This window comes from Falco cherrug, chromosome 2 (genome assembly GCF_023634085.1).
Source record: "Falco cherrug isolate bFalChe1 chromosome 2, bFalChe1.pri, whole genome shotgun sequence".
Taxonomy (NCBI): domain Eukaryota; kingdom Metazoa; phylum Chordata; class Aves; order Falconiformes; family Falconidae; genus Falco; species Falco cherrug.
This window is the reverse complement of record NC_073698.1, coordinates 121,232,109-121,245,555: the sequence shown is the minus strand read 5'-3', so window position 1 is coordinate 121,245,555 and position 13,447 is coordinate 121,232,109. Positions and strand designations below refer to the sequence as shown.

The following is a 13,447-nucleotide window of genomic DNA, read 5'->3' as shown; positions in this document are numbered from 1 at the left end:
CCCAAAACCCACAGTACCACTCTGTGAGCATCTATGACTGATTTCCATCTCTATATTCTAACAAACTAAATACCAAGCCAGCCAACAGCAGCAGCCTCCATATACAGCTACGAGAGATGCAGAGGCTGTATCATACTGGGGAGTACAGAGACAATCATAACCCCAGATTCGTCTCAAAAGAGACTGAAAATAGTATCTTCTGCTAATGCAAAACTCTGTTCTGCAATGAGATTGACTGGAGGAATAAATCAGCACTTCAGAAATCAGTCTTCTAAGCTGCAAGTGTAGAGAAACAAGTACAAGAACACCCCTATATTCTTGGCTGGTGCTTCTGACTGTGACAACAATAATGACTACCAGTGAACAATCATACCATTACTTAGACTTTCATATGCTGAAGGGTGCTACTGCTGTTTTAGAAAAGAATTATTTTCTCCCCAGATTCCTGTATTTTGCTGCCCTTTGATTTTTTATGTTTTATTACGTATTTATCATATCTATCTTGTATGTTTTTAAGGCTAAAAATATCCAGATGTAGTCTAAAAAAACCCAAAACTATACACTTTTAAGCCTACAGCTATATGACGTAAGCATTTAAAGCCTATGACAGGAAATGTTTGTCTGACTAACTGACTAACAGCGGCTTTAGCAAGCTAGCAAAAGTAAATAAAGCTAGGAGCTACAGATAGATAATTATATACCCACCTGTTTCCTTCTATGGTAGATATAGATAGAACAATCAATCTGGATAATCAGCACATGCAAACTTTGTTTTTCTAACAAGCTCTTATATTAAAACAGCAATCAAGTTTTCTTTCCATGGTAGTGCCACTGTTTCTTGCTGATAGTAAAGTAAAACTAAGGAAAGAATAGATTGTATTGAAATCAAAAGATCAAGTATGGGATAGTAAAGTCACTCCTTACTTCAACAGATACAAAATAAAAAGAAGATTCTAAAAACGCAGACCGAGATTGAAAAATCAGCAGATTCTGTGTACCTTCACATTTATTCCCTTGTGGGGTCAGTTATTTTTCTAGGCACTGATAACAGCTGGTCTCTGAGTGTTCATCAGCAACCATACTCTTTCCTAGGACTATTTTTTTAACAGTTCCGAGACAAAAAAGTCCATCTCACTATTCTAACACCGTAGTGACTCATCTAGCCAGTAAAGACATGGTTTCAAGAAAAAGCAGGTATATAATTCAGTAACACTCAAGGAACAGCTTTACTGAGAATGAAAGTTAAGAACGTGTGGTGGGTTGACCCTGGCTGGACGGCAGGTGCCCACCCAAGCTGCTCCATCACCACCCTGCTCAGCGGGATGGGGAGAGAGAAGGTAACAAAAGGCTGGGGATGGAGATAAGGGCAGGGAGGGCTGCGAGGGGGATATCTGCTCCCCTGGGGGCCTCCCGGGCTGGGGGCACAGCCTGCCTGGCCAGGGGCTCCCATGGGCTGCCGGGGGGTCTCTGCTCCGCACCTGGAGCTGCTCTGGTCCCCCCCCCCCCCCCCCGCCTGGTGCCCGCGGGGCTGGGGCTCTCACACGGCCTCACTCCGCTCCCTGGCTGCAGTTGCTGTTGCACAGGGTTTTTCCCTTTCTCAAATATTTAAAGGCGAGTGTTGGGTCTGTCTTGGCGCCAGCTGGCATGGGCTCCATCAGACATGGGGGAAGCTTCTAGCAGCTTGGAAGCCCCCCGCTACCAAACCCTTGCCACACAACCCCAATACACAACATGACCCACTCTCAGCTCAGGAGCATTTACTCAGGATGTGATTAAGTAGGTATCACATCATCTCACGGTGCTGTGCAATCCTGCTAACAGAACTAAGATGACAATGCTTGAACTGAGCTTGCTCCGCTTGCTGCAAAAGAAAGTCACCTCTGCTACTTGCAGAGATCTTTTTCAAAGTTTTAAGTTAGAAGTGCTAAGGGTGGTCATGGCATCTCTGCTCAAGAAATCCTTGCAGATTGTGGAAGCCGTAAGTCCAGTAGGGCAGCAGATGGCCTAGGTGGATTTTTGGTTCAATCTAGGATCATTAAGTTCTAAATAAGCTTTTACAACCTAAGTTACAGATTTTCCTTCTCTATTAGCACTCACACTTCTGCTTACTTGGTATTGCCCTTACGTACCCCCCTATCACAGATAACTGAGGGATGGCTGCATTTAAAGCACATCATGTGGATTCATTTTGAGCAACACAAGGAACAGTTGAGCGTCACTGGGTAGACATAAACAGGAAGCTGCCAAAGCCTGTCAGACTGTCTGCGTGACCATCAGCGTTGACATCCCTTCCAAGCTAGGTACAATTCATATTTGAATGAGGCTCTGATCCCACACAATTCCTCTTTCTTCTCCATATACGCTCTTTATGTTTACTTTTATGCAGACGCTCAGGTTTTTACTCCCAGCTTTGATTGTTTTTCACTGCTGTAAGTGAATAAATCGAGTTACCAGTGGGAGTTTCTTCTGTAAGCAGTCAAGAGTCTCATTAAACATGAGTCTATGATGACCTTTCCTTCTCCTTTAAGTGACAGTAGCTCTTTCCCATTTCACCATTTATGTGCAATCACATTAAGACAATACAAATTGTTTGAATGCTACAATACAGATGCACACGAATACTAGTGCTACACGACCTCAACGCCCCATCCCAATGTTGTCAGCCAGAAGGGTTTAAAATACATCATATTGCTGTAGTATTTCATCACATGAAAGAAGCTGTTACTGGGGATATTTCAGCTTTCCAGGGAGTACTCTGTCACACCAACTTCCACATCAGAAAAGAAAGCCTTCATCTCCATTATGTTACAGCCTGACATGCAGAGACTGGCTTTCCAGGCAGAACACACTACGCTTTGCACAACCAGCCGTAGTCAAAAGTCACAGGGTTGAGACATCAATGTCTCAGCCTTGACTCTTTTCGGAAAGACCCCTCAGTGAATTCTACTAGTACTTGAAGAACACTAAATACAAACAAGCTTTGTCATTTAGCTAACCTGTATGTAACACTTATTTTTCTTAGCGCCCAAATTGTTCTACGAGATAGGGTTAGTAATTATTAAACACTAACTTTGGTTTCAGAAACTGAGATTTTTTTTTTATGATATTTGACTATAACTAGAAGATTATTTTTTTTAGCTCCGAACAGCTCTCATAAGGAAGATTATCATAGAAAACTAAGTTTCTTGGCTAATAATGTACTTCCTGTGGCCTGGCATTTATTATGTTTAAAAGCCTCATCTATTATTTTTTTATAAATAAGTGTTCTTTACCCAATTACTCATGAGATGTACAATCACTTACCTCTGAGCTTGAAATACTTCAGATGGTTGGCAATAGCCTGCTCAACAGATTCATCAGGACAGATCTTAACTCCACTGGGAAACAAAATGGACCGCTTCCTTCGTAATAGCAAACGCTTGTTGAACTGTTCAGCCTCCATGATGCCATTAAGCTTTTTCAACTCGGGAGGCAGAGAAGGGTTTGCCAGCTGCCAGTCACTGAGCTGAGGGGCTGGTGAAACACCTTCAGCCTGTTCTCCTTCTGTAGCTGAGTAACCAGCTGCTGTGAAGTTAAAACCACACATAAATTTCTCAGATGAGATACTGATACAATCATGTATATCTCGATGCCATTGCTCTGGTCTCTGAAGAACATAACTGCTTCTTTCTGTTAACAAGAACCTGTCTGCATGACTATAGTATTATAAACAACCTTAAGCACTTTACAGCAGCCCATCAAATGGTAACACAACCTAAAGGTCTAACCCTTTGAATGCTAATATTTTGGGTTTAACTTCCCTTCTGCAGTTTGGATTAAGTCAATGGTCTATATTTGTGAATAAACATGTATTTAGAAGCTTTCAGGGTGACAAATTAATTAACAACTCCCCTTATTCCATACTTTCTTTCCACAAGAAACACTTATATCCCTTGCAAAAAGAAAGCTGCTTGAACTGACAGCTAGCAAGTACACCTTGCACCACCATGAGATAGGTCTCTACTGGACTAGAGCAGGGAAAAAAAAAACCAAAAGAAAGAAAAGGGAAAAAAAAAGGGGGGGCTCATCAGCTTTAAGTTTTTTTTTAAATATCCTCTTACGTTAGTTATTCCATATCACGCCAGAGAGAACTTTACAGCTGAGGGGAGAATGTGTCTATTTGGTTTTAGTCTGACAGTAATTTCTCTGTCCTCTACAGTCAGCAGTCAGCATTAATTAATTCCACCTTCTTCTTCCCACTTTTTTGCCAGAAAACATGCTTGAAGAAGAATCACAATGAATCATTTATTATGAGAAAGAACAGTAATAAGTACATGACATTTTTCATCCCACAGATTATGAGCTTACTCTGCAACTTCAAAGTCAAGAGTACTTTTTGACTTCAATGCCTGAAAGATGAAGAGCTGGATTATTTTGATGGTACATTAATAGTCGGCTCTAGTGCACAAGACCACCACAGATGGTACATCAAAGGGAGAAGAGAACATCAAAAAAGGTCATGGCAAAAGCCCAGCCTTTATCCAAACTAACACATCTTCAGTGTCCATAAGCAGAAGACAGAACCTCACTTTTTAAGATTTAATACAAAATTATTAAAGAAAAAAGCACCAAGTAAAAAACTTAGCAGTATTTAGTGTCTCTCAAAGGTGGAAAATCTTGCTACATTCTACACTCCAAACACCACAAGTGTACAGTAAAACTGTCCTTTCCTCCTGGAAATCACTCAAATGCTCCATATTTACACTGATATCACGGCACAGATTTGACCAAACATTTCTCTGTATTAGCCCCCTTTGTTATAATTAAAGCAGAGAAGTATCTTTATTTCTACATACTACCATAAGTAAACTTTGAAAACAGGAATATAAATAAGATTTCTGCATTACCTGCAACTATTTGAAGATAGCCTTTAATCATTCCCAAAAACAGAAGGCAAAGAAAAACTTTGCAAATGAAGCCAAACATAATTATTTTTTCCAAAAATCCAGTATGCAATTAAAAAAAAAAAAAAAAAAAAGAAAATCCCTTTTAACAAAAGAGCTGTTGTCTCTAACGTATCCTTGAACCAACCAAGAGCATTTTCCTTCTTGAAAATACCTTGATGTCACATATAATAATTTTTCAAAAAAAAATCAGGTAAAAGTCAACCAAGACATCCTGGGAGTGTTCTTTTCAAAGACAGTATTCCGCTTGAGTGAAGAAACAAGAAAAGGAGACGGAAGTAAACTCCTTGGAGCTAGCAGATGGACTAAGACAATTTTTTAATTTTAATCTGGCCAGCTAAGCTCTTTACCAGAGCTTGTCATACCATTAACAGACAATCCAAACAAGGACAGCACCTTTCACATTTAATTAACCATGTTTTTTCATTGGCCTTTCAATTTCTGCCCTTTTTAAAGATCACGCTGACCACAAAACATCAGGGGAAGCATGCTAGTCTCTGGTGGAAGGTCTCAGTGCATTTTGCCTGCTGCTTGTAGAAATATATATATCTAAAAACACACTGAAACACCAGGGCATATGCAAATAACACCAAAGCAACCTTCCTGCAGGACTGTTTATTCTGGTGACAGAGCAAGTACAGCCCTGCTGCCTGAGTCTGCGCTGAAGGAGAAAATCTTGTGCTGTTACACCACTGCCCCTCGCATCTCAGAAGCAGTGCTTCCCCCAGAGATAAAGCCAGGGCAGCTGCGATTCTTTCATCTCTCTCAGGTATTACCTGACATGAGCAGTAGGAACAAATAAGTACAGCTACGTGAAGAGATGATCAGATAAGAAGAACTGCAGGAAGGGCAGCACTCTCGGCTACCCTCCTGCCCAGGGTCAGCTCATCGCAGAAACGTGTACAGAAGCCACCCTGCAATGGCAGACTGCATTCAGACCACTAGAAATACCCCATCAGTGCCGTCTCCTGGATGGCATTACTCAGGACTTGCTGGTTACTGCGTTCAGATCAAGCTAAGCAAAGTGTCGATTTGTCTGAAGTGACTATTTTTGGTAGTGGTTTTGCATAAATATTTCAAAGCTGGATTCCCAGAGCTTCCCAGATGATAGCCTGCAGAGCATTTGCACAGAGCTCCTTAGGTATACAGCTCTGTCTCCTCTCTTCTCGCTGCTCTGCTGAACTCCCAGCAATTAAGATAACTGATAATTCCTGATATTACACACAGGACACTCACAGGACTCCAGTAAAACCACCTTTGCTTTTAGGCTCTTCCTACATCTAACAGATGTCTTCCAACATCTAACAGATTCCAGTTGATTATTTTCAAAGCAAGATATTTTCCTTGGGTTTTTCCCCACAGAACTACTAAATTACACTTCAAGTGAAACTACTGAGCTCATCTAACACCTGCAAACAGTTTTCTTAGAATCAGACATTTTGGATCTATCAAATCGGCACTGCTCACCTAGGCTGGCTCTGCCCAGCTAACTACAATACTGGCAGCAGCACTGAGCACAGCACGCCACACCGCAGCTGTAACTTGAACAGTCCCAATGATATGAGGCACAGGAACAACACTGCACTGGTGCCCATAAACTGTTTCGAAGTCCTATTTGGCATTGCTAGGTAGACAGAGCAACTTTAGAGGCTAGCTTGGGTACCTTTGTTATGATCTGAGATTCAACACCACAGACCTGCCTTTTTTTTTTTTAATCCTCTGCAGACTGGTGCTTTCAATGTCATGAATGGTTTTGCTATAATTACCCTGCAAAAATGCAACTGAATCAAGATTAGAAATACTATAAACACAAAACCAAAAGCTAACTTACCTCAAGAATGCATGACAACTAATACTTTTAGAGAAATCTCTCAGAATACACGTGTTTCAGTAAGAGTATGAAAGCAAATTAAAAGTTTTCAGATTTATGGAATTGCTGTTTTTTTCATCAGTGAAGTTCTCAAAGATACTCAGAACATGAACAGTATAAAACCTAGCCGCTTTGAATCTGTCAAAATTTTCTATGGTATGGCTATGTCAGCTTCTGTGTGACAAAACACTTTAAATATTTAAATGTTTATTAATATTAGCTCAAGCTATCGATTTCAAATTGAACAGTGATTTCAGTACTGAAACTTAGATACACAACATCTGAAAGTCTCCTACACTTATGACAGCAAAAGGTGTCACTAAAAGCACAACCAGCATTTGAAGTTTCTTAAAACAAGCAAAACAACTCTTGAAATAGATTTCCAAATAACCTTGGAAAATTAACTCCTCCTTTGATTTGACTAAAGCCTCTACAGTAATACCTTGCATCAGAAGATGCATGGCTCTTCATTTCCTGTAGCCAAATGGTATCTGCTCAAAAGCACTCAGGAAAAGTATATTCTTGCTGAGAGAAAAAAGGAAAGTATAATCCTAGTGCCGTAACACGCCAAGGTCACATCCGTATCTCTAAAACTAAAAAGATAGCTTTCTGACAATTTGTATTTCTGAAAAAAAAAAAAAAAAAAAAAAAGGACATGTGCTTTCCTATAGCAAATGTGATTGGCTGAATCTTAGTTCTCTACAAGGTAATGGTCACTAAAATTCTGCTACGGCACGCATACTGTTCTAAATAATTTGTTTTTCAAATGCAATTTATTCAAAAAGCTAAATACACTAATCTAATTAAATATGCAAAATAAAGGTATGCTTTAATGAAAATGCCTCTAATGAAGAGCCACATGATGGTAGACACTCCTTATCCCCAAGCTCACACAGCTTAACACCAAGATTATAAATTGTCTCCTGTGAGTGGACCTATAGCAACTGACTTCATAGCATTTGATGGGATTCACCAACAAAATTCTCCATCAGTTTAGCTGAGACAATTAGGTTAGACAAAAGCTTTTAACTTTTTCAGTTTCTGTGGGTGCTGTTGCCAAGCATTTCACCACTGACTTTTCGCTTTTGCCCCTGAAGAGTTCTCTGGCGAACCGTCTCCCAAGAACAAGCAATGTCTGAGGCTGTTCAGCCTTCCAGCGGAGCAAATTCAGCCCACCATAGCTTGTCATACCGTCACCTCTCCGTCACGTAGTATTGTAAAGTACTTGGAACAGAAAAATCAGGAAGCGAGGTCAACCAAATTAATCTAACGCTTCATTATCTTGCTCTGTCCATTAGTATAAACCTATCCTCAACATTCCTCCTTTTCTGAACCATTGATAAGTATCTCTTACCTTGTTCAACAGTCAAAGATGATCCCAGTGCCTGTGACTTCATCTTTGAACAGCGTTTCCAACTTCAATTTGGTTGGACAGAATTAGTGCTGTTGGTCTTGGTTTTATTTGACCATCAATGGAAACATTTTCAATCCTGAGATCTTACAAATCTCATTCTACAATTCCTGCTTTTCCACCAAGAAACCAGTCTTTTTTTGAGGGGTTGCCAGAAGCAATATTCTGTTTCCCTGTCGTAATCAAGATAAAAGTGTTACTATTGTAGTTGTTGAGTTTTTATTGTTTTTTAAGCGTAGTACTTACCGAGTGCTGCAAGCTCATTTCAGGGTCAAATTCCAGGAGGCAAGTCCCACAAAAGGACACAGATGGACTGCAATGAATCTATGCCTGCAGCTCCAGAGGGAAAACACAGCAGTGCACAGATAGTTTTTAAAAAGCACACCTGCAGTTTCATGATTCACTTCTCTGGTTCTTGATGAAAACTAGGGTTAGTTGGTTGTTTTGGTTGTTTTTTTTTCCTGGAAGATTTACTTACTAGAAGTTACTTCTCATTCACCTCGCTTCTTGTGTCACGCTTGCCAACAGTACCTTAAACACATCTCAGATTTATTTCTTCATGAAGGACAGTTTCTGGTCCCAGACAGCCAGAATGTAGCAGGTTTTTTTAAAGAAATTGATAGCTATATTTAACACTGAGTACAATTCATTGCTTTGAAGCCATAATTACACAGCATAGGGTACAGAGCCTTACAAAGATTGGTTTGCTTGGAAGTACCATGCCACCCACCATTTCAGTTAAACAGGGATTAATACAGGGAATGGAGATGCAGGAGATAATGCAGAAAAGTCTCTGAGTCAGTCTGGCGCCATATACATGCCAAAAGTTAACTTTGGGCAGTTCTAGCAAATAAAAAGGAAAGCATGAAGGTACCTGGAGTGCAACTTTTTTCACAGACACTTCCTAGCACTCACCACGTACCTGTTAAATGCAAATGGCTGGAATGGGGTGGGTTGCAGATGGTGGTCCCAGGCACTTCCCAGGCTAGTCATTCAGGCTGTCGAGACTGTTCACCTAGCTACAGAAAACTCTAAGGCTTTTGAGTCAAAAAGCAGCCTTGCTTGCCACCAGAAGCTGTGAACTAGCTGCATGCCTTTATAGGAACCAGAGAACAAATCCTCACTTTGATAGAAATTTGGGTTAAGAGACACATACTGTGTGTATACCTTAAAAGCAGTACAATGGCCCATCTTAGGCTTACCACACTGGATATTTGTGGCAGCTGGGAAAAGAATGGCAACAGTCACATTCAGCAACTTCTGGAAATAATTTTAATATCAAATGTATTGGCATTCTCACAGCTCATATCTAACAAATCTACAAAGGCAATCCTTCAGTGTTATAAAACCAATTTATAAAAGTTTATACATGACTTTTGCTTTTAAATATTTATAAACCAGTCAATCTAAAAAAGAATTAATTACTTCATGATAAAAACTTACATTACTGCAAGAAAAAGCCCAAACTATTTTTCTTAAGGGAATACTGAAAATATTCATCAATTAAAAAGGGCACATATTTCTGCATTTTATCTTTTATCTGTCTTACAATAAATACACAGATTATCCCTGTAAGCAATGCTGATGTTGTGATTTAGGTGTGAAAGCCAAAAAAACTCTGGGATGAGGGGGACAGATGCTGCTGAGGGAACAGTGACAATCTGTGGAATTAAAGTGTAAACAAAGACAAAAAACATACAGTAATTGTACTAGGCTCTTCACAGCTACACAGAAGGTAACTGCAGTCAGCAAATTATTTTGGTTTAAAATTGTGTCTCTTCCAGAAAGAATGTTTCCTGGTTTGAGAAACAACTGTGGGTGGGGGTTTTTTTGGATGACTGTACAGAACCTGAAGTAATAACTGGATTTTCCAAACGCTAGATTTCGAAGCTGTGTGGAGGGAAGGGGCCCTGAGAATTCTGCAATGCCATAAAAATGTTCACATGTATGCATTGCCCTCAGATTTTTACCTTGACTCTCTACCCTACTCCCAGCGCTGAGAGTTCTGGTTTTGTAGATATGTTTGACAGGTGGTTTTGGTGGTTATCCAACACATGGTCCTTCTGAAGGGTGCGATGACACTTAAGATGATACTTAAGTTTACTTACAGTGGGGAACGGGAGAAAGCATCCTCTTAAAACAATCAACTTCTACCATGCAGTAACCATAGAAAAAAGTGTGTATGTCAAAATGTTATTAAAGCTTCACGTGATTGCTGTTTGAGGGAAGACTACGTAAGTATGCATTAAGACAATGATAAACTTGTACTAGATTACTAAATCAAGTCTCGAGTTCAAACACTCAAATATTCAGGCATCTTTACTCAATTCTCCTGAGCAAAGTATAAATCCTGCTTGCGCTATGGAAATTACGTATCTTAAAGAAATACTATATAGAACATAATGAACTTTTTGAATGAAAATGGCCTTTTTTTTTTAGTAAAACACTTCAAACTTTTGAAGTTCTGAGCCAGACCCTGCTTGCCTTTCTAAAGTGATGCCCTAAGATTTGCAGGAGTACCTCCCCAAAATGAGGCGAACAGCATTAAAAGTCTACTGCCTACATGTATTGTACTGGCACGTACTGGGAGAGCAAAATTTCTTCTAAAACCTGGTAAGGGGAAAAAAAAACCCCAACCCTTTAAAAAAATCCACTCTTGACTTTAAAAGATTTTAACAGTCACTCTCAAACAAATGTCTTCCACTCATGGAAATAATTTTTTATGATTAAAATGCTAGGAAGGGAAAAAGTAGAAATAAAAAAAAATCAAAACTCAGCTGCCTCAAATCTTGGCAGAATATTCTGACACATGCAGAATGCTTCTGTATATAATCAGAAACAAAACAAAAAATACATCTCTAAAGAGAGTCATTATTAGATCCTTAAATTAAAACAATACACAGTATTTGTTCTATCTGTATGAGCTACAAGATAAAGAGACACACAGTGTAGGGTCAAAATCCTGTCTTCAGGCCTGACTCCTACACGATCACCCACGATTACATAGAATTGTAAAGAACAGGTTACAAAAGATAAAAATATTTTTACATCCTTGTGGCACATACCTGTATGCAGCTTTCATATTCCAAGTAAAGAATCAATTGGCATTCCATATATATTAGCTTTAACTTACATATTTACACTTTTATCTACAACCTTCTCCTCCCCTCGCCCCCCCCAGCAATTACACTCTGTGACCACACAACTCAAGTGAAAAAAAAAAAATTCTTTAAATAAATTCACACTGAACAAAATACTTCTTGTGGTTCTTTTCCCCCCCTCCCCCCTTCTTCCTTGCAAGGCAGCAAAGAGTCCAAACGCTGTTAAGGAGAGTTCGAGTTACTTTACTCAACAATGTTCTTTGCCAGGTCTGGCTTAATTAGATTCATTAGCTGCTGCTGCCACTATGCTGCTGAAAGTGCAGTTGCAAGATCAGGTCTCTGATTTCTTCTCTTTTGCTTCTGATCACCTGACGAGGGAACCACTTCTCCAGATGCAGTGGCTGTTCAAAGTTAACTATGGGATTCTGGTAACAGAAAACAGAGGATTTACAGCATGAATTTTCTAAAGCAACCTTCAAAAAGAAGTTAAAACCTTTCCATTACTGCTGAGACCAAGGAGGCACAAACAAGTTTCAATGAGCAATGACAGGCTTCAAAGTCAAATTCTAGTTCCTCCATAGTAATCACAAACATACATACCCTTAACACAAACTATTCAATCGTAAACAGCAAACACGTTATCACCACTTCTCTTAAAGATACATCAGTATAAGCACATACTCAAGGCAGATTCCACGTATTCTGATACAACTAGACACACTCTCAATATCTAACAAGGGACAGATGCACTTCTGTCAGAGAACACACACGTACAATCACACTCTAGGGAAGGATCACGCATAAAGCAGTTAAGCCTGCTGAGGCTTTGCTGCCTCAGGCACATGTTCTTCTGTCACGAGCTGGTCGGTCTGATAGAAGACAACAAAGCAGCAAGGACACTGCTAAACAGTTTTAGCAGGACATGAGAAGGGGAGAATTCAGAACAAAAGACGACCGTAAATTGAAATGGCTGAGAGATGCTAGCAGCTTTCGCAATAAGACCACAACACCACATCTGATTTGCCAAAGTCTTTTTTCCTCTTTCCCTCTTCATTCTTTTGCCATGCTTATATTTCACCTTCTCCTTCCTTTGAATAAAGTAATATATGGTAACATATATTACAGGACAACCACCTTGTCCTGGCCTTGCTTCTGCAAGCAGAACATCACCGCAGTTAGGGAATGGGCAGTTCAAAAGCATTAGTAAAGAATTTCATTTTCCACCTACACAAGAACTCAACCCACCCATCACAGAATCACAAATGACCTTCTGGGGGTCATCGGTTCCAATCTCCCTGCTCAGGCAGGGCCACCTAGAGCTGGCTGTCAGGACCATGTCCAGACAGCTTTTGAAGACCTCCAAGGAGGGACAGTCCACAGCCTCTCTGGGCAAAGTGTACCAGCATTTGGTCACCCTCACAGTAAAAAAACCCAACCAAACCACGACAACAAAAAGCACTTCCTTATGTACAGAGGGAACCTCCTGTGTTTCAGTTAGCAGCCTTCGCCTCTTGTCCTGTCACTGGGCACCACTGAAAAGAGAGGACTCTGTCCATTTTGCACTGTCCCTTCAGGTATTTGAACACAGAGACAAGATCCCCCCCTAAGCCTTCTCTCAGAGTCCAAGCTCTCTCAACCTTTCCTCATAGAAGAGGAGCTCCAGTACCTTAATCATCTTCGTGACCCTTTCCTGACTTGCTCCAATAGCACAGGCCTCTCTCATACTGGGGAGAGCAAAACTGGACAGAGCACCGAGGAGAGGGGATCACCTCCCTCAAACTGCTGGCAACATTCCTCTTAATGTAGACCAAGATACTGCTAGCCTTCTTTGCCACAAGGACACACTGCTGGCACATGTTCAGCTTGGTGTCCATCAGAATTCCTTAGGTCCTTTCCAGCAGAGCTTCCTTCCAGCTGGGTGACCCCCTGCAGATATTGGTGCCCAAGGTGGTTATTCCCTGGGTGCAAGACTCTACACTTCTTGTTGGACTTTATGAGGTTCCTGTCAGCCCATTCTCCAGCACCCTGGGATTCTTCTAAACGGCAGCACAGCCCTCTGGCATTGTCAGCCATTCCCTCCCATTTTTGTGTCAGCTGTGAACTTGCTGAGGGTGTACTCTGC

At 40.5% G+C, this 13,447-nt stretch overlaps 2 protein-coding genes across 11 annotated transcripts in view; both read right to left on the bottom strand.

Annotated features, from left to right (window-relative positions):
* The window catches only part of IMPG2 (interphotoreceptor matrix proteoglycan 2), a 60,456-nt gene extending 51,123 nt beyond the window's left edge, over nt 1–9,333 (bottom strand). For 4 of the 5 annotated variants that reach the window (XR_008730759.1, XM_055701280.1, XM_055701279.1 and 1 more), the window contains exons 1-2: nt 4,887–9,333; nt 3,304–3,564 (exon numbers count right to left, since the gene is read on the bottom strand). Coding sequence is in view for 4 of the 5 variants with exons in the window: in XM_055701280.1 (XP_055557255.1) it covers nt 3,304–3,564; nt 4,887–4,965 (340 nt within the window). In the remaining variant the exon portion in view is untranslated. The remainder of the gene's footprint in view (nt 1–3,303; nt 3,565–4,886) is intronic. The other variant, XM_055701281.1, reaches the window with a different exon arrangement.
* A 146-nt stretch (nt 9,334–9,479) lies between these two features.
* SENP7 (SUMO specific peptidase 7) overlaps nt 9,480–13,447 on the bottom strand; it is a 44,875-nt gene continuing 40,907 nt past the window's right edge. For all 6 annotated transcript variants that reach the window (XM_055701283.1, XM_055701286.1, XM_055701284.1 and 3 more), the window contains one exon: nt 9,480–11,750. In XM_055701283.1, coding sequence (XP_055557258.1) covers nt 11,613–11,750 — 138 coding nt within the window. In that variant the 3' untranslated portion in view covers nt 9,480–11,612. The remainder of the gene's footprint in view (nt 11,751–13,447) is intronic.